This window comes from Anastrepha obliqua, chromosome 3 (assembly GCF_027943255.1).
Source record: "Anastrepha obliqua isolate idAnaObli1 chromosome 3, idAnaObli1_1.0, whole genome shotgun sequence".
NCBI lineage: Eukaryota > Metazoa > Arthropoda > Insecta > Diptera > Tephritidae > Anastrepha > Anastrepha obliqua.
Genome location: NC_072894.1, coordinates 40,801,986 through 40,827,224, shown reverse-complemented (window position 1 = coordinate 40,827,224; position 25,239 = coordinate 40,801,986). Strand labels below are relative to the sequence as shown.

Here is a 25,239-nt window from a genome sequence, read left to right as displayed (position 1 = left end):
TAAATTCGTTTTTGTGTTTTTAAAACTTTTTTTTTTTTTTTTTTAATAGCATATGTAAAAGAAGTAATATTGTGCGTGTGTATGATAATGTCAATATATATGTAAGTGGGCCTTTAATCACATTTGAGTACTTTAAAATAATTCTTGTATGAAGTGTTTTCAAAAATAAAGCCTTTTCGTTCTTTTACTTAAGCAATGTTCATATTGATTCCACTTGATATGTAGTAAAAGTGGAAGGCACCTTCATACTATACCTTTGACCTGCAATACGGCAGTGTATTTAATTTCTGCAGCCGGATTCTTTGCCACGCACGTATATTCGCCAGTGTGCGAAGCCGACAAAGAGGGTATACTCAACAACGACGAATATTGATCGAGCATTGTGACATTGGCGCCCAACAATTCAGGCAACGGCTCGCCATCCTTAAGCCAGATCAATTTGAGCGGTGCATCACCACGCGATACACCACAAACTGTGCGCGTGCGCATACCCTCGGCAAGACCATCTTGAAACACGAACGGTTCTATTATGGGTGGGACTGTAAATAAGGCACAAGAATATCGATTATGAAATTTAAGTATCCAATAATATTAATTATAAACAAAATATGCGTATATACGGGCAAATAACGGAACACGTAGATTTTTTTGTAAAGCAATGGAAGTGGAAAGAAAACCAGCGTTGAGTTGCGGTGGACCCACGTTGTCGAGGACGAAGTGAATTTGCGCTGTGAGGTGAATATCGTAGATATGTAAGTAGCTTTTATACGCATTTTAGCTGAAAAGATGCATTTATTTTCTAAAATATAGTTTTTTACATAAAATTAAACCTTCGCAGTTTTGATAATTTTTGTACATTTTTTTTCGTTCTATAATTAGTAACACTACAAATTTCAGGCATTGCAAAGAGGAAATAAAGTTTTTAATTTCAAAATTTTGCAGGTTTTTTAACTTACAAATATTTGCATACTTTAATATTGAAGAAAAATTGTTTAGTCTTTATATTTGTATACTTCAAAATTAACAAAACGCATTCTACGAACATAAAAAATTAGTTAATTTTTCTCTTTTTTTTCAAATACATAAACTTTTTAATGTTTACACAAAATGCATTCCCTATGTTTTATGAAAAGGAAGCATACAAAACAGGCAAAACCAAAATTCGTTCAAAAATACTACATTTCAGTATTTATATATAGGATATCTGTACATACATACATACATATAATTTGTATATATTTATTCTGTACACTTACAACGAATGTTGTAAAAATCAAAAACAATTGCACAAAAACAGGAAACAAATTACAATTCTCAAATATTCACTAAAAAAATCTGTGTAATCTTCATTAATTTAATAAGCGTCCCTTTGTACGCTATTCCTTGCTACATTATCTGTTTACCGTTAACAAGCAACGCCTGCGAGTTCTCCACCTCCGCTGCGGAATTTCGCACCACACACGAATAGTTGCCTGTGTGATCGGAGCCGAGATTTTCAATTACCAATATGCTGTTGTACTGATCCACCTGCTTCACGGACATGTGTTGCGTCGGGTCGATGGGTCTGTTATCTTTGCGCCAGGTGATGGTTAGAGGCAAGTCGCCCTTAACCACGGAACAGGTAAGTGATGCGCGATCACCCATGTTTAGCTGTAGTATGGATGTCTGAAAAGGACTCAATTTGGGAGGCACTGTTGGGTGTTGACAGGATTCGATGTTGGGAGTAGATGAGGAAAAAAGCGGAGATATGGTAATTTTTTTAAGTTATGGAATGAAAAATTCTATCCAATTAGCATCACAAATATTTGTATATATATGTAAATAAAATATGTCACGAAGTCATTGAGGCGTCTCTTGTTGCAAATTTACATAATAATATTAATATATGAAGAAAAATACCGTAGTTTGAATTCCCATTGTATTTTTGTAAAATTTCCCGTGAGCAAAAAAAAACTCACAATGAAAGGATTAGTAAAAGTTCAATTGGACACTTCCACGACTTTTTTTCTATTTAGATGATAAATTCAGCTATTCGATAAAAAAAATGTTTTGTTTTTTAATGGAAATACTTTTAGACCTCCTATACCAGTCAGAAAATCAACTACTTGATAAAAAAACTGTTATTATTTCGGTAAATTGAAATACTTTTAGACCTCCTATTTTAGTCAGAAATTTAACTACTTGATAAAAAAAACTTTAAGGTCTCCTATTTTAGACAGTGGCCTTTTTAGTCAGCTAGGTTCAACATCAAGTTTGATGGTATGTAGCCATTTTTAGGGTAAAATATATATATTTATATTATATATAATTGGTGCGTACACCCTTTTCGGGTGTTTGGCCGAGCTCCTCCTCCTATTTGTGGTGTGCGTCTTGATGTTGTTCAACAAATGGAGGGACCTACAGTTTCAAGCCGGCTCCAAACGGCAGATAATTTTATGAGGAGCTTTTTCATGGCAGAAATACACTCGGAGGTTTGCCATTGCCTGCCGAGGGGCGACCGCTATTAGAAAAACGTTTTTATTAATTTTTGGTTTCACCGAGATTCGAACCAACGTTCTCTCTGTGAATTCCGAATGGTAGTCACGCACCAATTCGGCTACGGCGGCCGACTGTAGGGAAATTTATTACCATATTCAGCTTAAATAGAATATAAATTAAATACCTATGAACTAAAAACTGAGAGCAAGAGTTTTATACAATCACATCATTTATGAGGATGTATACCTTAGAACGCAGTTACTTACAATATAAAATACTGCGTAGAGATTGTGAATTGATATTTTTTCATAGTTATATGTAAGTACCTGCAGTGAACGCTACAATTAAATAATGGCTACTTTTTTCCAGCACAAATCCGAATAGCCACATATTCCTACGGTTGTCCCTTTTCCACTCATTTCTCAAATTCCGTAATTGAGAACTTTTGTTCTTTTAACGATCTCAATTAGCCGCAGAGTTTGCTGCTCAATGAAGAACTTTGTATAATACATACATATCCAAACCATTAAATCACAACCTTCAAATAATTTGTAAAGTAATTTAATTTGATAATCAATTTGGAAACGTATTTCTTTAAATGCAATTACGCAACAAAAAGATCATCTGTTAAAAAGAACTCGATTTAACTGCTTCTCAACTCAATGCCACTTAAGAGTAATCGCAGTCAGCGTGAGTGAAATTTCGCTTTGCGAAAGTCACAAACGAAAAATTCTCTTAGGAAATAGTTGCATTCTTGTTGCTTATAACATCTAATCTGTCCATTAATTAAAACTAACGAGATGACCTAAAAAATGCTTTTCAACTGCAGAAAGTGCAGGTGTATTCAGCTCGATTATGAGTAGCGTAGCAGGCACAGTGACCTAATTGATTGCAAACAAAAAGGTTAATTAAATGAAAACGATGAAAATATACTCAGTTTTAGACAATACGATAATTATAATCTAATATTTGATTATTATTAAGATGTTTTCTGGTACGTTAAGCACTTACTTGAAAAAAGGTGGAATAAAAAATGTAGGTGATTTTTATTTGCCTAATTTGTCTCTTAGAAATTTCTAAAATTAGTGAATAACCATTTAATTTTACCTGGTAGGTGAAATCAGTAAATAAAAATAATGTAAATCTTTCTAAATGAGCGGGAATAACGAGGCTTTATCGAGAAGACTCATTTATCCAGAACGTATAAATGCAGAGGCAATTCTAAACCGCAGCAGAAGTGATATACAACTTTCCACTGAACTATTAACAGGACCATTAACCATTAACTTAACTATCACATGAAAAAAATGGTGTGATAGACATTGATTCTTGTAGACTCTGTAATGAGGCACAAGAAACAACAGAAGATGCTAGATGCTCTAGACAGACTAAATTACCTAGGAAGCGGTGTTATAGATCCAAACCTCCTGGTAGAAATTAAGCTTACAGCAGTTTTAGGATTTATTAATAGCATAAATTTGTTTTGAATAGGTTACATGGCTGCACAATATATCTTTTCAGGTCGCAGTCACACGCCCGTTCGTAATAAAAACAAAGCAATACAATAGCAAAATGAAGTTAATAAAAATCAACAATAATTAAAATAAGTACGAGGTGTGTTCAAAAAGTATCGCGAATTTAGAATTTTCGCAGGTTACGTATATCCGAAATTCGATTTTTTTGTAGCGATATGTTGGTACTCATATCTCTCACTCATGCCGCGTTGTTCGGCCATTTTGAATGTCCAGTTAATTGTTGACAGCTGCTTTGCTTGCACGTGTTTCGGCTCGTCTTCGATCTTTACCTATTCAAAAAGATGGATCAAAGAACCTGTATCAAACTTTGTGTGGAATTAAGTGCGCGAATGCATTCCGAATGTTGACTGTGTCATACGGAGAAGCTACTTTGCACCAAAACAACGTTTACCGGTGGTACAAAATGTTTTCAGAAGGCCGAGAAGATGTGAACGACGAAAAGCGTGCCGACGTGCCGGACGCCCGAGCACTTCAACAACAGACGAAAAAATTGATGAAATGAAGAAAATGTTATTGGCCAATCGCCGAATCACCGTTAGAGAAGTTGCTGAGGACCTAGACATATCGATTCGCTCGTGTTATTCGATTTTTTTCAATGATTTGGGCATGAGACAGGTCCCCGCAGGATTCATACCAAAACTGCTCAATTTCGACCAAAAGCAGCATCGAATAAATATTACTAATGAGATGTTGGACTCTGTCCGCGACGACCCAAATATCCTCCAGAGGGTCATAACTGTTGACGAATCATGGGTTTATGGTTATGACGTGGAAACCAAAGCTCAATCATCTCAATGGAAGCTGCAGCACGAACCAAGACCGAGAAAAACTTGCCAAGTTCGGTCGAATGTAAAAGTTTTACTTACCGTTTTCTTCGATTGCAGGGGCGTTGTGCATCATAACTTAATTCCATTCAGGTAACGGGGTTCTTGTAAAATACCGCCACGGATTTGGCCATGATAGTTCAGCAATCTGCCCACGCTATGCTGCCGAAACCTTAAAAGTCTTAAGCTGAGAAAATAACGTAGATATTGTGCTGAAATCGGCCGATAACTGGAAGAGAACCTTCGCGCATGTAACACATATTTATAATGATCTAAGACGCGCGGAGCTTCGTTGGCGTCAACAATAACTAGCAGCTTTAAACGTAACCAGCTCCGTGGTAGTTTCGCCGGGAGAGTGGCAGATTGTGGGGAGGTGTTTTGTTCGTAGATGTAGCTACAAGTGGGTGAGGCTACAAGTTGTGCATGCTGCTATGCCGGTATTCAGTATTCACGAATATTTTCTCTTCCCGGACTCCTTTCCAAAAAAAAAGCTGTCAAACCATAGTTCTCGATATCGATAGTTCTCTTCCAGCTACAAAAAACACCCGATAGTATACAAGGTGCAGCAGAGAATAATACTTTCTAGATGAGTAGACGTCGACAAATTGGCCACTGCTCGACCGAAGGGAATTTAGCATATTATGTGGAGTATATTGAACTTACGAGGGCTCCACACTATGCGATAAACGACATAAACTTTGATATGAATGTTTATGTATGCACGTTTCCCATTCCTTTTCATGATACGAGTAAGAACGCCATCAGTCTTTGCACTGACGGGTTCAAGACGGACTGTACATTTTAAGTTTATTCAGAGAAACTTTTGTGGGTCAGCAATTACGAACACACGAGCATTTTTTTAGTGGAAGTAATATATACTTGTAAGGTTTTCAAATATAGCAGTCGAAGAAAAAATATAGCAGCAATATATTCTAAAATTGAACGGCTCTGTTAGCAATAGTACCTATGTACTGCAACTAAATTTAAATTGGTGGTCTCATTCAATGACCCTTTCTCGTGGAGCATTGTAACCTCTATTTATTAGGAACTTAACTCAGTGGTCCTTAATCGAACCATTAACAAGATTTTTATAAATATCTTAAACACAGCGCCGGTGCAAATGTACATCAATAATAGCCAAGACGAACTATAGATAGGGTTTTTGGGAGCATTTGACCACTGCGTCTCTTATATTTACACTCTCGAATCAGATTTCTCAGAATATTTTGCTCGTAACACTATCTAGTACGATTCCGATAAATATTTGGACTCCTGCGTCACCTACCGGATAAATTCCAAGACAATGAATATGAGCTCAACCGTTTCCAAAGTTTTGAAGCCTACAGATTACAATATTTCTTTTTTTTGTTTTTACTAAACAGCTGCGGAAATTAATCTCATTACTGCTATTCATATATAAAGAGCTGTTAATCGAGACGGAGTTAAATGCTGAGCTAAACAATATTGCCACAGTTTTGAAATCATATGCATATGTATGTCATCGCCAATTTGTAAGAACGTAGGTTCACCAAGTTAAAGCATCCAACCCAAGCATGCATTTAATGAAAACGCAAATTCAGCTAACTAAGGGATGTTTGGATGTTGAACACTTCGGAAGCCGGAGCAATGCAAATATTGAAAACCACAAAATTCAAAAGGCTAATGAGGTACAAATCATCAGATGTACTTATTTACCTCCGTATGCATATGTAGGTATGTATTCGTATGAGTGTTTGCAGATGTGTGTCCCTAAAGTACTAACAGCATAAACAAATGTACACAAATAAAAGTAAATGCTGCAAAGATAAGCTGCAGCGACTTACAAATTTTAATTAAACGTAAAACAAGTGAGAATGCGCACCGAACTTTGTATACCAGCGCACATTTCAGTCAAATTAAATTTGTGTTGGCTGTTATTTTCTGGCATCAAACAAATTCATAGGCCCTGAGAGTTATAGTTGACACTATCTGGCGGACGGACGGAAATTTAGTCTTAACAATTTAAAAAACGGGCACGGTTTTAATTTTAAAAATACTTTTGTCGAATCTAAATGAGGTGGGGAGAAGTACACGCACCAAGTTTGGGCGAAGTTTTTGGGCTGATCGGCTCAACCAAATTTTAGCCATTTTGCTTCATTCATTACATAGATATTAGGCTTTGTTTTTCATTTTCTAAATTTCCGTTTTATATGTATATTAGTAGACGTGGTTATTGATTGGGGTCATTTGTTATTCTATTGGACTCGAAGTTTCATTGAAATACATTAATTTCGACCTTTCGTGCGCAAAGAGGGCCAGACAGACATGGCTAATTCGACTCCCTTATCATTCTGGGAATTTTGGTATTATGTAGTTATCTATATCTTTCTCTATTCCGTTATTCTGTTAGGTTAGGTTAGGTTGGTATAGTTGTCCAAGGAATGAGAACACTTGGACGAGGAAAAACGGACTCGTCCTTTGTGATAGCATTATGCAGGAGGTGAGGTGAGAGAGGAAGACCGATGGGATGTGGGGAGGGGCGGGGAGAGGTGGTGCTGGGATGGTTAGGAGGGTGGGTTAGAGTGTATGGACTGCGAACGATAACTGTGCTGCGTTTGCGTCAACCGCTTTGTGCTACTGATGAAATTTATCAGATTTTTAATGTCAACGCCTGCTATATCAGCAGGCGTAGCAAAGAAGTAAGAGCCAAGATGCCTGGATCTTAGCCCCGCCAGAGCAGAGCAGCTAAGGAGTAGGTGCTGAGATGATTCCACCTCATCCTCCATACATCTTTCTCACAGCATGCATTTCTCGCGCATAGTGACCTGTGAGAAAACCCACGAGAATTGAGAGCTGATATTTTGCCAATCTCAGAAGCTCGCCCGTCCGCCCCCGGTCCACACATGGCCAGAAGGATTCTGCGGCCTTACAAGTTTCTGTACTTGCCCAACGTTCGCCTCATAGTTTCCCGCAATGTCACTGTGACCAGGAACCCAGATGAGGATAATGTCAAAGAATTCGGACGCAGTCAAAAGTGAGGTCAGGCATTTCCTGACCAGTTTCGAGTGCACCGTCACTGACCCGAGTGTACTTACTGCCGCTGGGCTGTTGGAGTAAATATTTACTTTCCTGACTGTTAGTACGCATGTGAGCAGCCAATCAGCTACCTCCTTGATTGCGGCTACCTCTGCCTGGAACACACTACAGTGGTCCGGTAACCTGAATTTGAATCTGATGGGGAGCTCCTCGCAGAAAACTCCTCCGCCAACCTATCCTTTCAACTTCGATCCATCCGTGAACAAGTTCACCAAACCCTGTCCCCAAGTGTAGCCCCCGGCCCATTCTTCCCTTGATGGAATATGAGTGGAGAAGTTTCCGGTTGGACTAAGCGAGGTTATACACTGATCCGTTGACAGGGAGATGTACTCGAAGTTTCTAAGTGAGGTTGAGCTTATAGCACGAGCCCCTCAGTCTGATTGCGGTACGTGTAGCGGCAATTCTGCCTACGGGTACCACATTTAACATTGCGTTGAGCGCCAAAGTAGGAGTCGTTCGAAGCGCCCCACTGATTCCGACCTCTGAACTCTCTCCAGCTTCTTGACCAATGTCGTCCTCTCTAGTGAGTTCCACCAGACTATGACTCCATACAACAAGATAGGCTTTACAATCTAGCCAAAAAAACAACTCTAAGCGAAAGGCCCCATCTTTTGCCAATCGCCCCCTTGCACCCATACAAGGCTATTGTTGCCTTCCTCACTCTTTCCTCAATATTGGGAGGAAGCTTGCTGTCAAGGATAATACCTAGGTACCTCACCTTCTCAGAAGAGCGCCCCCTTGTGAGGGAAGTTGAGCTCCGGTTATTCTGTTACATGCAATCGCTAATTGGCATTTATAATAAACTCCAGGAGTGTACCCTGCACTAGTACACAGATGGTTCGAAGACCCCAGAAGGCATAGACGCTGGAACCTGCGGCCACAGAACCAAGCGCTCTGTGAATATAGGAAGTTTTCCGAGGATCTTTGAAGCGAAGATGCTGGTCATCTGTCTGTGTGCAGAGATAAGCTTACACAGAAATTTCAGAAATGAGCGACAGTCAGTCGGCACTCAAGGCTCTACCATCCTCATTGATTCATGAGTGTATCGAAAGACTGAATCTGAATCTGAACGCACAACCGCATCTGGCTAATTTGAGCAGTAGCGGACGAGAGAGGCTGCGGCCTCGCCATTAATAGGATCAGAGTCCTTCTTTGCTATGGGACACCACAATCAAGGAGAAGTTCAAGAGTGAAGATCTAAGGTGAAAAGAGGTTCGCTGGCATCAAACAATGTGGCTACGCCAGGCGAAATCCTTATTAGAAGGATACAATCAAAAGAGATTTAAAAAACTTATAACCCTCCCCAAGGATGAACTGAGAATGCTTACGGGCATTCTCACAGGCCACTGCAGGCTGCATAGTCATCTGTTCATGATATAGATATGGTCCACTGATTCTTTCGTTTCTGCGACCAATCCCATGTTACTCCAATGCACCTTCTTCTTCTTTAATGTAGGGCGGAGAAGGTTGAAACACCTCGTTCACCTGCAGCCAGAAAAAAGGAACATACGCTCTGTCTTGAGTTTAATAAAAGAATTGGGTCTGGATGAGGTTCTGTGATGAGCAGAAGGCGCAAAAGAACATGAGGTCGAAGTGCAAACCTCGAAGTAATCAAATCGAATCTAATCTAAAGAGCTTTGGAGTTTCAAATGACAAAATTAAAAAATAAATGCTTTAAAAATACTCTATGATTTATGACTCTATGATTTAAAGATATCAAACGGAAGAGAATATACGCAGCTATTTAAAAAAATATGATTTTGTGTACCATTCACTTTATTTCGCAGGAGGAAAGTTCGACTATTGACACAGCCAGCAGAACCAATTTGAAAAATACATAAGAGCTCAATACCTAAAATGAGCAGGAGTAAAAAGATTATGCTTTGTTCCCATTTTTTCATACATATTTTTGTTATATCTAAGAAATAATAATATTTATTTTTCAAAATTTTGCAGTTTCACTTAAACATCCAGTTTTTCCTGAATAACTTTCACTGTCGCATGGTGTAATAATTATGCACAAGCGTGTGGGTATAAAAAAGAGTTTCACACATACAACCACAGTTTGGTACACGTGGCTCATATGGTACATACCTAAATAAGCACTCACAAGAATACATATTCGTGGAGATACATGCAAACATATATCGACAGGTATATTCATACATATATTTATATACACCTCCTACATGCACTCGTGTTTATAAAAGTAAACAAAAGATACCACAAGGGCCTAATTTGTCCAGAGCAGCAAAATCTGACAAGTGAGTGATGGGAGTATACATTCCTAAGAGCGTTTTTGTTCGTTCAAATGTTGTATTTGTTTCGCTAAAAATGTGTGGAAACTCGCAGTAGGAAGCCATTGGAAAGCGCAAAAATTGCATACGTACGAATTGTTTCGGCAGTGAGCAAGTGGAAATTATGCTAAATCATGACTTGTGGTACAAAGAAAAGAAATTACTACATGCATAAGTATGTTACAAGGTGCGAACAAACCCTGCAGAGAAAACCTCAACTATGGAAAACCTAAGCTATGGGATTAGAAATAAATTAATTTCATGTATTTAGCGCGAATTTACTATATTTATATATAGAACAACATTAGAAGAAGTTTAGCCAACCTCCTATAATTGGATGTATGCATCAATTGGAATTTCAGGTCATCATCACTAGAGAAGGTTTCATCATTCAAAAGGGTTTTTCCAGCATCAGCTCAGTATTGACAGCATAACAGCGACAGCACTAAAAAATGTTCTATTGCAATGCTGCGATTTTTTTTTTGTGAAAATTTGTGTGGCTTTGCTTAGCTGTCTAGCTGCTTGATTGTTGCATGATTCCGAAATTTTTAACAGTTCAGTTTGCTGTTGCTGTTTGACATTCATTCAATAGCACTTTCTGCTCTACAAAACTATGTTAAATGTATTTTTGAGTTATTTAATTTTTTATTATTTTTTCTTAGCCTTAGAAATGGAATACCCAGGAGGCAAAAATCAACATTTTCGTTACCTGCTCTTCTTTGTTTGCATCACAATTCACAGGGAGAACGTAAGTTCGAGTCTCGGTGAAACACCAAAATTAAGAAGCACATTTTTCTAATAGCGGTCGCCCCTCGGCAGACAATGACTAACCTCCGAGTGTATTTCTGCCACGAAAAAGCTCCTCATACAAAAATATCTGCCGTTCGGAGTCGGCTTGAAACTGTAGATCCCTCCATTTTTGAAACAACATCAAGTCGCACGCCACAAATAAGCGTGCACCCAAAAAGGGTGTACGCGTCAATTATATGTATATATGGAGAAGGTGTCATAGGCGAGTCTAGCGCACGAAAATGGTTTGCAAAGTTCGAAAATGGCGACTTTGACGTCGATGATACGTCCCGCAGCGGAAGGCCTTCTGAATTTGATGAATAACATTTTGAAGGAGAACGGTTGCCAAACCAATCACCTTCATTCAATGGGATTTAACGATTTATCGAAAAATTGGGAGCCTATCTACCTTACAAGCTCAACGAAAAAAACAAAGAAAGTCGCCTTCAAATTGCTTCTCAGCATCTCGCCCGCAATCGAGAAACACGCGATCATAAACAGCGCTTCTTGTAGCGGATCGTCACGCGAAATGAAAAATGGTGCCTGTACATCAATATGAAGCAAAGAAAGGAATGGGTGCCTGCAGGAGATACGCCAAAGCCGATAGTCAGTCCGATCTTGATCCAAACAAGATCATGAAATGTGTTTGATGGAACTGGAAGGGCATGGTGCACTGGAAAATGCTCAAAAAGAATGACACGGTCAACAAGGAGCTCTATATTGCCCAGCAATACCGCATGATTGAGGCTATTCGACTGAAAATACCTGATCTATATGGTCAAACCAAACTCCTTGATGACAACGCGAGGCCTCGTGTTGCACAAGTCGTCAAAATCGCACTCCGAGAGCTCGAATGGGAGATCCTTCAGCATCCGCCGTATGCTCCGAACCTCCGACCGATTACCATCTTTTCCGCTCCGTGTCAAACCACATGAAAGGCGTTACCTTCGATAATAAAGAGACTCAACAACTTTTTTGAACCAACCAGGCGATTTTCGGCGGAACGGCATAAAAAAATTGGTCGAGGGGTAGTCATTGAGAACTGTTCAAAATTCTAAGCAGAAGCATAGTGACAGCAAAATCAACTGTCGAAATTCGTAATTTTTCTCATGCAGCGAGGATATTTATTGCACAGCAACAGTCTAGTTAAATTTGCCTTCGTCCTACTGACGCTTTGCAGCCATCTTGGCAACAAATAACCAGTCTAGTTTTCGTTTTGCTTTTTTTCAAGGTTGTTGAAGGTTCCGACTAATAAATGTGATATCAATTCCTTACTTCAGCGCCAATAGTTTTTCTATGAACGCTAACTGCACTCCTATGATAACTTGCAGCACTTGCACTATAGGACTCAACTGCCAGTGTTACTAGACTAGAAAAAATACAGACACCAACCACAGCAATATCTACAACTACTATCTCTACAGATAGAACAACAACAATAGTCACAGAATATATATTTTTAGTTCCTAGAATTAATTTAGAATTCTGCATAGTAGCTCTATCTGAAAAATCCCCACCGCTATAACCAGTCGCTTACAAAGTTTTGTCATCCGTTGTCTAAGGATTATATTCCGAATTTTCTAGTCAAACGAGGAATTGCTCGAAAAAGCAAGCATTGATCCACTAGACAATTGGATTACAAGACAGAAATGGAAGCGAAAAAGGCAATGAAATGGAGCCCACTCACAGCCAGAGAAAGAACGCCTGGCACGCCAAAGCAAACCTGCAAAAGAACTGTAGATCGCAAGGCAGCTCAATTCGGGTTGAGATGGAAGCAAGTGAAAACGTCATCCGATAATTGGACGAGATGGTGCGTAGGTGTTGTTGGTGCCCTAAGTCCCGCCAGGGATTCTATAAAATAATGATGATGAGAGTTAAGCCAATACTTTAAGTAAATTTGTATTATTCTTGGAATTAAGTAATTTTTCTAAAGGCTAGAAATATTAAATATAGTTCGATCAGTCAATAATTTCAGTTTTACTATTTAAAGACTGACGGACTGCTCCAAAGGATTAAATCAACTGGCGCTCTACGTGAGGCCAGTGGTTTGCATAAAGCAACCAAGGACACAAGCTCAACTTGTATAAGGTGTTGCTTACTTTGATGAAATATAATTATTTTGTGATGTACCATATTAGGGTGTTTTTTTCTCTGGAATTGCTTCATTAGATGCCCACAGCAAATATATAGTTGTATCTTTGAGGCTTTGGAACTAACGGTTCTATATTCATAAATCCGTTTTAACCACATTAAAGTGTGAAAATAATCTTAATTTGATATAATCAATCCTCGCATTTTCGCGAATTACTTTAGTAGCTTCCAAGTAGAGATAGCTGCTAACAGAAAGAAACAGTTGATTAAAATGTCATGAAAAAAAAATGTCATGAAAGTACATATACTTTTTCTTAAAACCCAAATATCACTCACGGATCTGGGCTCGCTGATGGTGCACTCAAAAGTTGTTGGGCAATGTTTGACTTATTTTCGGTCTCATATGAATACTTTGAAATCAAGCGCACTCACATGGGTACCTGGTCCCAGGAAAATTGCAGACAACTGCTGGGTTGATGAGCTAGACAAGAGACCCAAAAAGTAGCTTCCCCGTTCCTAGATATGTCAACTCAGCGAGCACTGGGCAAGCACACATCTGTAAGGTCGCGAAATTTTTCTGACCATGTGCAGATCGGTGGCTATAGGGAGAATGCCCGACTACTGAATGCATCAGTAGTACGAAGCAGCTAACAAAACCATGAATATTCATCGTTCAGTTATTCATATATTATTTTATCTATCTCATCAAGCGGAACTTCTGAACATCCAGAAGGTCACCCAGCGCTTATTTAAAAGACCTTAAGAGAGAAACCAAGCATGCTTTTTTATTTTTTCTGGCAGTCAAGCAGCCCTGACTTTGTGCTTGCATAGATAACATCAAGTCTTCCGGCATTAAAGTATACTACTGATATAAAAGTCTGTACTTCAAGGCATTGAGGGTAAAACAAATGATTTGGCAAGGTAATACCACTCCCATTCTTCAAGGACGCTGCTGATATGCAACACATGGCCTTCCTGAAATTAACTTACCTAAAAAATGCTAGCAGAGCCTCTACTTTTGTGAAACTATAAGGCCTACTTGGAATTTATAGCAAGAACTTCCACCGGCCATTGTATAACTGTCATAAATGTCTTCAGGTTGCGTCAATTTATTTTCGTACATAGCTGCAGTTGCGAAGAAGTACAAAGAAATCTACAACAGCCCATTTGTAATTTTCCAGCACTAAGCAGGGACAATAGCAAATCTTTTTTTCATGAAGTCTTGACGAAAACTCTCAGATATAAATAAGAACATTGTCAAAGCTCATTGGCTTAATGAAGTGGGTTAATCCGGTATGGGTATCATAGTTGGCTATCGGTGTAGTCACAGCTGCCTTTTTTCTAAAATTAGATTATGTGTATATAAGTATGTCGGTGTATAGCGAAAGCTGCTTTCTGTAGCCATTTCAACCCAACTGAAAATAGTCTAGTTGCTGAAAATAAAATTACACATAATTTGCTTCTAAATAAAGCTGCTAGTGTCAGCTAGCAAAAGTTAGGGCGAAGAATCACAAATTAACAGAAGTTCTTTGAAACAAAACTAGTGAAAACTTTCTTGGACATCCAATGCAAAACAATCAAAAGGAAATTCTGTGGAGAAAAAGTAAAATTTTTGAAAACTATGGAAAAGTGAATTCACAAGGAATTTAATAGACTTTTGCTGTATACAATTTTTCAATATTTCTAGGAAAGGCCTTTTCCTTACAAATTTAATTTCTCTACTGGGATTCAAGTAGAAATACAGTTCCTTCTTTTCACACATAAGTAAATGTGCACATAACGCATACAGCCACACTATACATATTTATGTATGTAAGTTTGGAATAAGCAACCACTTCACTTTGCTCCACCGGAAAATGTCTGGCGCAAATATATCCATACTCGTACGAGTATATGTATGCACTTGTGTGACTAGATGTACGAATATCCACTCGTGCACGGCTTACTGCTTCCCATTCACTCGTCTATTACCCGTTGATTAAAAAGAATTCTTTTGTAACTTCACAGCCAGTACGTTTGTGTTTGTAAAGAATCAAAAAAAATTTCGCACCACTTGCAGTACACACGTCTCTTCCTCGCACTCTCTCCAGCAAAAGTCAAGTGGTTAAGGTGTTTTTGCGTGTGCTAAGAAACCCCAAAAGTACAAAATATGAACAGGGGTAGGGTTTCAAGAGTTGTCAAAGCGCTCATTTGTGGCAATGTTGACATTGATTGTGCAGCATAAAAATCAAATTTTTAAAGTGTTCATTTTTTGGACGCAGACGATTGCAATCAGCATGCAATTCAGAAGTATATGGATTTATTTGCTGACAGAAGCGGTGATAGCTGATAAAATTCAAGCTAGATTCGATTCAATTTGCTTTATATAAAACATGACAAAGCTGTGTAGATTGCATTTATTTCATCGAAAAATGCACATGGATGTGCGTATAGGGGCTAGAAGTAAAATCGTCTTAGATACTTTAGAGCATTATTACTTAGGTAATTTCTGATTAATTTGGTTACATCACATAATGTCCAAAATTTAACCATTTTCTAGATATTATATTTTAAAGTTTATTGAAAAACAACAAAAAAAGGTTTCTCTTGCGCGTTATTTGTTTAGGTTAGGTTAGGTTAGCCAAATTGCTTGCCTACGACAGGACACTTGGCGGCTCTAAGGCCCATTGTGATAACTGCATTTTATTTCCATCCTCTAACTAAGTTGCTTAAGCCACTCAGATCTTTCTAAGATGGTAACTAGACCATCCAGTGAGACATTTTGCAAATTTTCTAAGTTTTCAAAGAAATTATCGCCAAGATATTTGGCACAGCTTCTTTGAAGTGCACAACATTCACAGAGGAGGTATTGTACCGACTCTATTTCTTTTTCATCTCCACAACTTTTGCAGAAGTTATTGTGAGGTACCCCCATTTTAGGTGCCATGAGTGCAGTTACCCGTTATAACACTTGTGAAAACGCTAGTAGCTGATCTGTTGAATCCAAACAGACATTTTATCCTTTTAAGGTTCAGTTTTGGTCAGAGCGGTTTGGATATCTACAGTTAGTGGTCAGATACCACCTTTGTTGAAGGTCAAGCTCAAAGCCTTTTCTTGCACACTCATTCGCTCTTTCATTTCCTTCCACTCAAGAGTGGCCGGGGACCCACCAAAATGCGGCCCCTCAAAGGAGACCCCTCTCTCCCACATTCTTTAACACATCTTCAGTTGATGCGCGCTAAGGTCAGTGCCTTGATCGCTGCTTGACTGTCAACAAAAATGGTAAGGCTTCCCGTTGGTATGTCCTTAAGCTTTATCGTGTTTGCTCTTTGTCTATAGCGTAGATCGCAGCTTAGAAGACGCTAGACCGGTCTGGAAATCTATAGAAGCAATTTAAAGATAATTGTTCCGAGTAAACTCCTCTTCCAATGCGATTGTCCATTTTTGAGACGTCAGTATAAATATGGGGACCACTATAATCTGATATGACTCTGGTCTGTCAATCCTTTCTATCGGGTATTCGTATTTTATAGTCTTTTTTCAGATCTTTCTTCAGAACCAGGTAGTCTATTTTCGATTTGTTTTGCAAGTTTTCCACAGATAGTAGAACTGATACATGACCGTGCTGGCTTTCTATTCGCCTACTTGATTATTTAATACTGGAAGGAGAATTGGCGCTATCCCTTTAACAAATATATCAATGGCTGGAATATGTAGGATCACTTCCAGCGTTGTATGATGCGCCGATCGGAGTGCACCTGTTATTCCTACACAAGCTAATCGATGGAATTTTATGATTGTGTCTTCAGCGACTTCCACCAAACGAAAGCTCCATCAACCAAAATAGGTTTGATGATCGTATTGTACGCCCAGTGGTTTATTCACAAAGTTGTTTGATTGAACTCCAAATTGTATTTATATTCCTCGTCTAGCTAAAAGGTGCAAACTCCCTTCTCTTCTACTCTACACGGTTTCCATATTCCTTAAAATATTGGAAGGTAAATTCAAAACTTAATAAACTTAATACTTCAATGAACAAAAGCGGTAGGCAGTCTAATAAACTTTTTCTGTATCTAGTAAATCTTCGTTGCTCGATTTTGTGTCATAGGAGCAATGCTGCAAGCTGCATTCAAAGAGTTAAGTGCCTTCATCTCAAGGGGTTGAGAGGATATTTTCCTTCATATAAGTTTTGGTAAACCACCCAAAGCAACGTAAAAAATTGGTTTTTGAATCTTAAGCGCTTTTACAAATGTTATGCCGATGCTGCGATGTAACTACACATTTTGATAAATTCTAGAGATAGTAATTAAAAATTGCATTAAAAAAGACAAGAAAATGATTTTTGAACTAAATGAGGCATTGACAACAAGTGAACACGAATCATTCCAAAATTCATAGTAACTTCCCTTTTATCTCTACCAATAAAAGAGTAATAAAATTGGCATTATGCTATTATTGCAAGCGTCGAAACGGAAAATAGTTTTCCGCTACCGAAGTCAGTAAAAGTTAAGCTCTATAAACAATTTAGTTAATCGAACTTATCTTAACAACAAAAGCATGAAAGTACAAGTGCCTTAGGCAGTTCGAAGTGAAAAAATGAATTATGAATCAACAACAGCAATAAGAAGAGACAAGACAAGGCGCCTGAATTACGAGTACTGGTCATCATTATGCCTAACAGCAGCTGCAGATTATGGTGTAATATTGTCCGCGGAAGATAATAAAAATGTTGCCAACTAAATATTGCACAACTTAAGCTGTAGAAAACAGCGAAACGAATAACGAAGTCGTGCGGCAGAACTTTCTGAAATCTGTGTTCACAGAAAATTATGTGCGCTGTTTACTGGCGGCCACGAAAAATGTTATTATTGTTTTTTTTTTTAAATGCATGGTTGGGCGATTTTTATAGTGCAATTTTTATGCAAACATATGTATATAAATATATGATGTTCAGAATTTCAGCAACTGTCTGTGGCAAGGCGATGTTCATATGAAACTTTGCACTCGAATTATCAGCATAGAATTCTGAACTTTTCTGAACCCAATAAATTTTTCTTATTCTTAAGAAAATACGCTTTGCTTTATAAAAAAATTCAGTTTAGCTCAATATTTATTCGCTGGTGAAACAAGATCACCCTAAGTGATTACAGTAGACTCACCCACTTCGACTATATCTGATGGGCCATTATCAGAAAGTAACTGGCAAATAGGTATTTCAGTGAGAGCCGCTTGTTTCGTAATGAATGAACCTCTTTACATAGAAAATTCCTAGTAAAATTCCTAGACCAAGAAAGTTGGAGAAATTGAGCATTTCAAATGGATGAGGAGCGGCGTAAATATTTAGAACTGGTACTAAACTCTATATCTCTTTGCAAATATGGCAAATACTGGCAAAGTTGTGCATCTCGTCATTACAGTTTGTGCCGACGACAATAAGCTTGGACTCGGTGTACGAAAAGTCCCTAGTTATGAAGGAGTATCTGCAAAAGGTGCCGGTTATTCGTACCTCGGCCATTGAAACTTTTATTGCACTTTATAATTTTTATTACAGTCTGAGAAATATCGGCGGTCGAGGTAGACCTGGAGCATGATTTTAGTTGGCTGCTGATTCCAACTGCATTTAGAATATGGTTTCTTTCAAATTATGAGCATTTGTGTATTAAACTTATATTTCCTGAGCAACAAAAAACCTAGACTTCATATATGAAGAAAAATTTTATTTTAAATGTTGCCATTGAAATGTTAAGTCAGTGTGAGCTGTAGACGTTCATAAGGAAATACACAAAACTATACTTGTACAACAGACATACGTATTGCCTACTAAGTATGTATTTAAAACTTTGATAATAAAACTAAAAGTGATTACAATTATTACTTATTTTAAAGCCAAAAACTTTTCAACTTCGAAACAATGCAACAATGAAAATTTCGTTTTGTGCTGAAACAAGTAAAAAGGGACTTCTTAATATTCGGCCTTAGTCAGTACGCTTGCTCATCTTCATGTTGCCATTACAAGTAGTGAGTGTGGTGGAATTACAATGTACGAATATAAGTAAATAACCACAAAACTTTAGAACTCTTCCTCTTTCCCAGTGAAAACTGGCTACTCTTGTGACGACGCTGAGTTTAACAGCAACAATCAAGCGGCGGCAAAGTATGAACTGATAAATATTGATAATAAAATTAAAATCATAATAAAGTTTAGCAATAACGGTGGCTAATAAAAGTACGAAATGAAAGAGTCAAACTTAATTATTATTTTTTGCGTAGTTATTTTCTTTCACTTACAGAAGTTGTAATTAAAATTTTCTTTTGCACTTCTTACTTTCTTATGCAGTAGGACATGAAAGTGGAAAATTATTAGAAGCAGGCTAGTCTCCCATTTTTAATAATCATTAACAATTATTTATGATTTTGGCAATACAATGGGGGAAAACCATCAGAAAAACTGAGTACAAGTATATCCGAATAATAGATACGAGAATACCAAAGCGGATTTCGCCCAGGTCGATCAACAACAGATCAAATCTTTATGTTAAAGCAAAATCTTGAAAAATGCTATGAATGCAACTTAGTCGTACACATCCTGTTCGTCGATTTTAAACAAGCCTTTGATAGTATCCTTCGAGACAAAATCCCAGAAGCGCTCTCCAACTTGGGTATCAGCGACAAACTTATTCAGCTGGTCAAAGCAACACTAACTAACACCACTGGAAAAGTAGTTGTACAACAAGCTGTGTCAAAGCGCTTCGAAATCTCCTGTGGCGTAAAACAAGGCAACGCGCTTTCCACATCTTTATTTAATCTCCTTATTCTCCCGATCCCGAGGACGTCCAAGGTTAACCTGGCTTGACCAAGCCATAGCCGACATGGAAAACTACGAGTTAGGAGCTGGAGATCTGTTGCTATGAACCGTGCAGATTGGAAGAGGATTGTGGATGAAGCTCACCCTGAACTGTAATCGCTACTTGATGATGATGATGATGAATAGATACGAGACACTGTAGTGTTCAGATAACGAACTGCCCGACAAGTAAGTAAACCACTAGCGGTTCTCCAATTGAACCATAACCAATTACGGGCGCATAAAAGTTTAAAAAATTTTCTTTAAAATGTAGAAAGAAAATTTAAAAGATTCATTGCTGCAGTTCTTGAGAACCCGCAAAGTCCTCCTGTAATTGCTAAAAAAGTAATTCGTTGATAGCTACTTTTAGAATTATATGGTTGCTTTTCCGTTCTGTGCTATTCCATGTCACGCCAATTGCTGGGGCTCAATAAAACGTCAGTTCAGCTGAAAACATCGCCATAATCTGTGCAATAGTGCAACAGAACCCGAGCGAGTGCATTCCTTGTCGTGCACAAGAACTTGGTCTTTTGCAGGTTTTAACTTGGCGAATTTCGCGTCAGTACCCAGGTTATACCTCTACAACATCCAGCTGGCTCAGGAGCAAAAAATGTATGAACTTAGATAATTCCGTTTATTTCCTAACTGGACTTAGTAGCGTTTCCAAAATAACGCTAATTTTAGCCAATAATAGCTATAGTGACGAGGTGGATTTTTAACTTTGGCCCAAACTGAAAGACGTGAATGCTCACGGCTTATAATTTCAGCAAGTTTGTGCTTCACAAACGCCACATTGGGTATTATGTAGGAACGATTAGACAGTATGGTTTCTCTCGTGAAAGTTAAGTCAATTAGATTTCAAAATCGTGCGATTTGCACCGTTAAACTTTTTTTGTGGAGTTTTCTATACTCAATAAGCCGGAATAGGCAGATGCCCTTTAAAGTGAACATAACCTCGTCACTGTTCAGATTCTGCATGATTTATGCAGCAGAGTTGAAAATTGGTCTTCTTATATCCGTACCAACATTCGGAGTCAAGACGGACAATGTCACAGTTGAGGCAGTAGCCACAGTAGTACATAAGTAAATCGTTTAGTGGATTCTGTGCAAACCTCAAACAGATTCTAATAAACCTCAAACAGAAGGAAGTGCTATAATTAGTGGTGCGAATACTAGCATCACCATTAACAACTACACTAACAAGACATCTAAGGTGCCGTTGGTGTCTGCGACGTGTTATTTAAACTAATACAAGTGCAGCATTATATTCAAAAGTAATTTTAATTTACTTAAATCGGCGCTTAAAAAAATAAAAAATTCGTGAATAACATTACAACATCTGGCCTATTGGAAAGTCCTATATTTCTCCTGTTGTATAATTGCATAACTCCTTTTGTGAAGTTTTATAACAGATGAAATATATATAATATATATATATATTTTTTTTTCAATTGCCCTTACCCTTATACTTGTAAAGCAGACCAAAGAGCACGCACAAAGAATTATTTAAAAATTAGTAAAAAATATGAAAACATGAATTTTAAATGATTTTTTGTCCATGTTGGCTTACTCAGTGAATAATTTTCCTGCAACTATGTTTTCATATTTTTTACGCTGTTTCTGTATTATTTCTTTTTAAAATTAAAGTAGCGCTCCAAATGTCATTCCCTTCTGCAAATTACAGCCATTGTCATGAACCCACCCTTTTCTTTTCCCCCATTTAAGTAAGTACCCCTCTCTGCTTTTGGTATACTGACCTATAACAGTGACTTCGCCACTACGACGCGCGCTATGCCCCTGCTTGTTGCGCGCCCAACAAGTGTACACGCCCGAGTCTGTGTTCTTCTGTACTGGATTAATGGTCAAGGAGCCATCCGGTTGAACGCGTTGTCGGATATCATCAGGCAGTTCGCGGCCGCTACGCTCCCAGTGTATTTCCTCGATAGGATAGCCAGCGACGGGACATTTTAAGACTAGTGTTTCGCCCGACACGGCCGTGACTTTCGGAATTAAGCGTATATAAGGAAGACCTGAAAGAAAAGAAATAAAATGAGAAGATACGTTTTTTATGTTAGTAAAAATAAATAGCATTTGTTCATTTATTTCAGATAGTTTCAATAAATTTCTTAAAAAAGGATCATGATCATGATGGACTTCTTAACACATACAATACGAGTTGTGACTGTTATAGATTAAGACTGACGCTGCTATTGAAGGAGAATGCTTGCGCGAAATGTGAGCGAGAACCACTTATTTGGTGCGAGCCCTTCTCTTCACGCATTTGAATTTTTTTTGTTCCTTTCCCCAGTCAAATCTTAAATATAACAACCCTCGTAAGAATATATGACAATTCCATATTCCTCATTTTCAGTCAACTTTCCGGCTAAGTATAGAAGACCAGAGTATTCCACCTTATTCGTCGTATCATGTAAGGTGCCACTTCTGTCTGTTTGCTTAGCTGACATTCACATTAAAAGGCACAAGATATAAAAGTTGAAGATACAAAATAAAAAAAGTGAACTGAAGGATTAGATAAGTAAGCACTTTCATCACTTTTTCAGAAATTGTCGTAATTTAATACCCACACCTCGTATAATCTAACTGTTACATAAAACCTAGCTAATCCCTTAGAGTGCCTTTCTTTCACATCAATCCTTTTCTATGTTATAATTGTTGGTGTATGTTGACTATATTGGTATAATCTGCTTTAACAACCACAACGTTAGTTCAGTTTAAGTTTTTAAATTGGAAAAGGAAGCGAAACGAATAGCTTGGATGGTGAACTAAGAAAAACCAGGGTATGGACGATGCTCTACAGAAATATAATATGATACTTTAAGGAAGTTTTGTTTTGGTGAATAGTAGAGATACGACCAAATACAGATACTACACGGTTCTGCTAGATTAAGTCGATGCATCCTGAATAAGAATAAGATCCCCTTTGGGTTAGAAAAGGAAAAGTTTTGAGTTGAGTTGGGTTGAGGGCTCAAAGCATTTTTATAACCATAATTTTTTTTTGTTTTACAACGATTTGTTTGCTGTTTGGCAAAGGGTAAGTATTCATTCCATAGAAATCCTTCTGCTCTACAAAACTATGTTAATTGTTTTTTTTTTTTTTTGAGTTATTTAGCTTTCTATTATTTTCTTTTAGGCTTAGAAATGGAATACCCAGGAGGCAAAAATCAGCATGTGGCGAAGGTGTCGTAGACAAGTCTATAGCACGGAAGTGGTTTGAAAAGTTCAAAAATGGCGACTTTGACGTCGATGACCCGTCCTGCCACGAAAGACATTCAGAACTCGATGAAGAACGTCTCAAACCACCTTGGGATCATGGGATTTTCCGATTTACCGAAAAATTGGGTGCCTGGGTACCTCATGAGATCAACGAAAAACAACAAAGAAAGTCGCTTTCAAATTGTTTCTCAGCATCTCGCCCACCATCGAGCATTACTCAGTCATAGACAGTGCTTTTTGTACCGAGTCGTCACCGAAGATGAGAAATAGTGCCTGAAGGGAGTGGATGACTCCAGAAGATACGTCAAAGCCGAGATTCAAGCGGATTATTCATCCAAAGAAGATCATGCAATGTGTTTGGTGGGACTGGGAGGGCATGGTGCACTGGAAAATGCTCGAAAGGAATGCTACGGTCTACAAAAAGCTCCAAATTACCCAGCTACACTATTTCAATGAGACTATTCGACTGAAAAGAATTGATCGACATGTTCAACCATAATTCTTCACGACAATGTCAGGCCCCATGTTAAAGCCGCACTCCAAGAGCTCGAATGGAAGGTCCGCCGTATTCTCCGTATATGAAGGGCGGAGATCCTTAAAAACCGGCTGAATAACTTATTTAACACCAGACCAGGCGACTTTTGGCACAACATCATCACGAATTCGTTGAGAGATGGGAAGCGTTTGTAAACAGCAACGGCGAATATATAACTGATTAACTTATTGACATAATTATTGTTTTTTGTTTAAATAAATGTCTTCGGTAAAAACGCTACGAACTTATTGACCAACCTAATACTTCACTTCACGGTTAGATCGAGGAAGAAACATAGACTGATGACTTTTGTTGAACTCGACCAAAATCACAGGGGCCATTCCGCGCTAATTATGAAGAAGTAGGAAAAGAAGGAACAGAGGTGATTCCGCAGATTTCAAGTCACAGTTTTTAGTTAAGCACGAACTAACGTACTCAAGGATTCAGATAAAGGCGCATTTAATATTTCATTTTACAACAAAATAGTTTCTTAAATAAATTTTAATTTTTTTGTGTTTTTTCTGTTTTATGCTTTTAAGTAGGTTCAGACGATACTTATTTTTACAGAGAGGTAGATACAGGTTGATGAACAGACATTATGTAAGCCTTAGGTAAAAACCAAATTAATATTCAATTATTTGTTATAATTTCTTTGTCATTATTGCTAACCTACCCACTTTAAACTTATTTAGAGTGTTGCCAACAGTTTGACAGAGTTTCATGTAAGCAAATGAAACAGTGCTAAACTCAGTGCGGACCGACCTATACATACCCGCGTACACTTTGGTAAAAATTATTATAGGGGTCGAATTTTAATTTTTGGAATCAAATGGGCGAAAATTAGTCTTAACATATACAAAGTGGGCGTGGTTATTAATATTTATGTCGGATGAAAATGAGGGGCAGCAGCCGCAGCCGAATGGGTTGATGCGAGACTTTAATTCGGTTGTACACAGATTCGAAACCCCAAGCACAAAAGAGCAAAAGGCAGAAAATGTTTTTCTAATTTCAGTCGCACCTCGCAGGCAATGTCAAAACTCAGTGTGCATTTCTGCCATGAGAACGCTCTTCATAAAAAACCATCTGCCGTTTGGAGGCAGTATAAAATAGCAGGTCCCCCCATTTGTGGGAAAGCATGGAAGTGCACACCACAAATGGCAGGACCTGCTCGGCCAAACTTTTTGGGGTACACCATTTTACTAAGTTTGGGTAATTGTGCTTCATTTATAACAGAGGTATCACGTTTTTCCTTTTTTGAAAGTCGTCGTTATATAGCAGTTGGACGTGATTATTGACCGATTGTGTCCTTCTCCAATATTAGCTTTCCTTGATTAAAGAGTAATTTGTATACTAAGTTTAATTGAAATATAATAATATTTGCCACTCGTGTTATCGTACGCGTGAGCGGACACACGGAGCTGGTTAAATCGACTACTTTCATCATTCTGGGCCTTTTGGGATATGTTTGCCTATCGCTTCCTTTATGCGGTTAGATACAACTGTTGTAGGAATACAATTAAAACTCCCTTGGGCAAGCTAACATTTTCTGATTGGAAAA

General features: G+C 38.1%; 1 protein-coding gene across 1 annotated transcript in view; it reads right to left on the bottom strand.

The window, feature by feature from the left end:
- LOC129241687 (cell adhesion molecule Dscam2-like) overlaps positions 1-25,239 on the bottom strand; it is a 309,207-nt gene that overhangs the window by 47,767 nt on the left and 236,201 nt on the right. Inside the window, exons 9-10 of the mRNA XM_054878153.1 lie at positions 21,670-21,942; positions 1,404-1,691 (exon numbers count right to left, since the gene is read on the bottom strand). Of these exons, the coding sequence (XP_054734128.1) occupies positions 1,404-1,691; positions 21,670-21,942 (561 nt within the window). The remainder of the gene's footprint in view (positions 1-1,403; positions 1,692-21,669; positions 21,943-25,239) is intronic.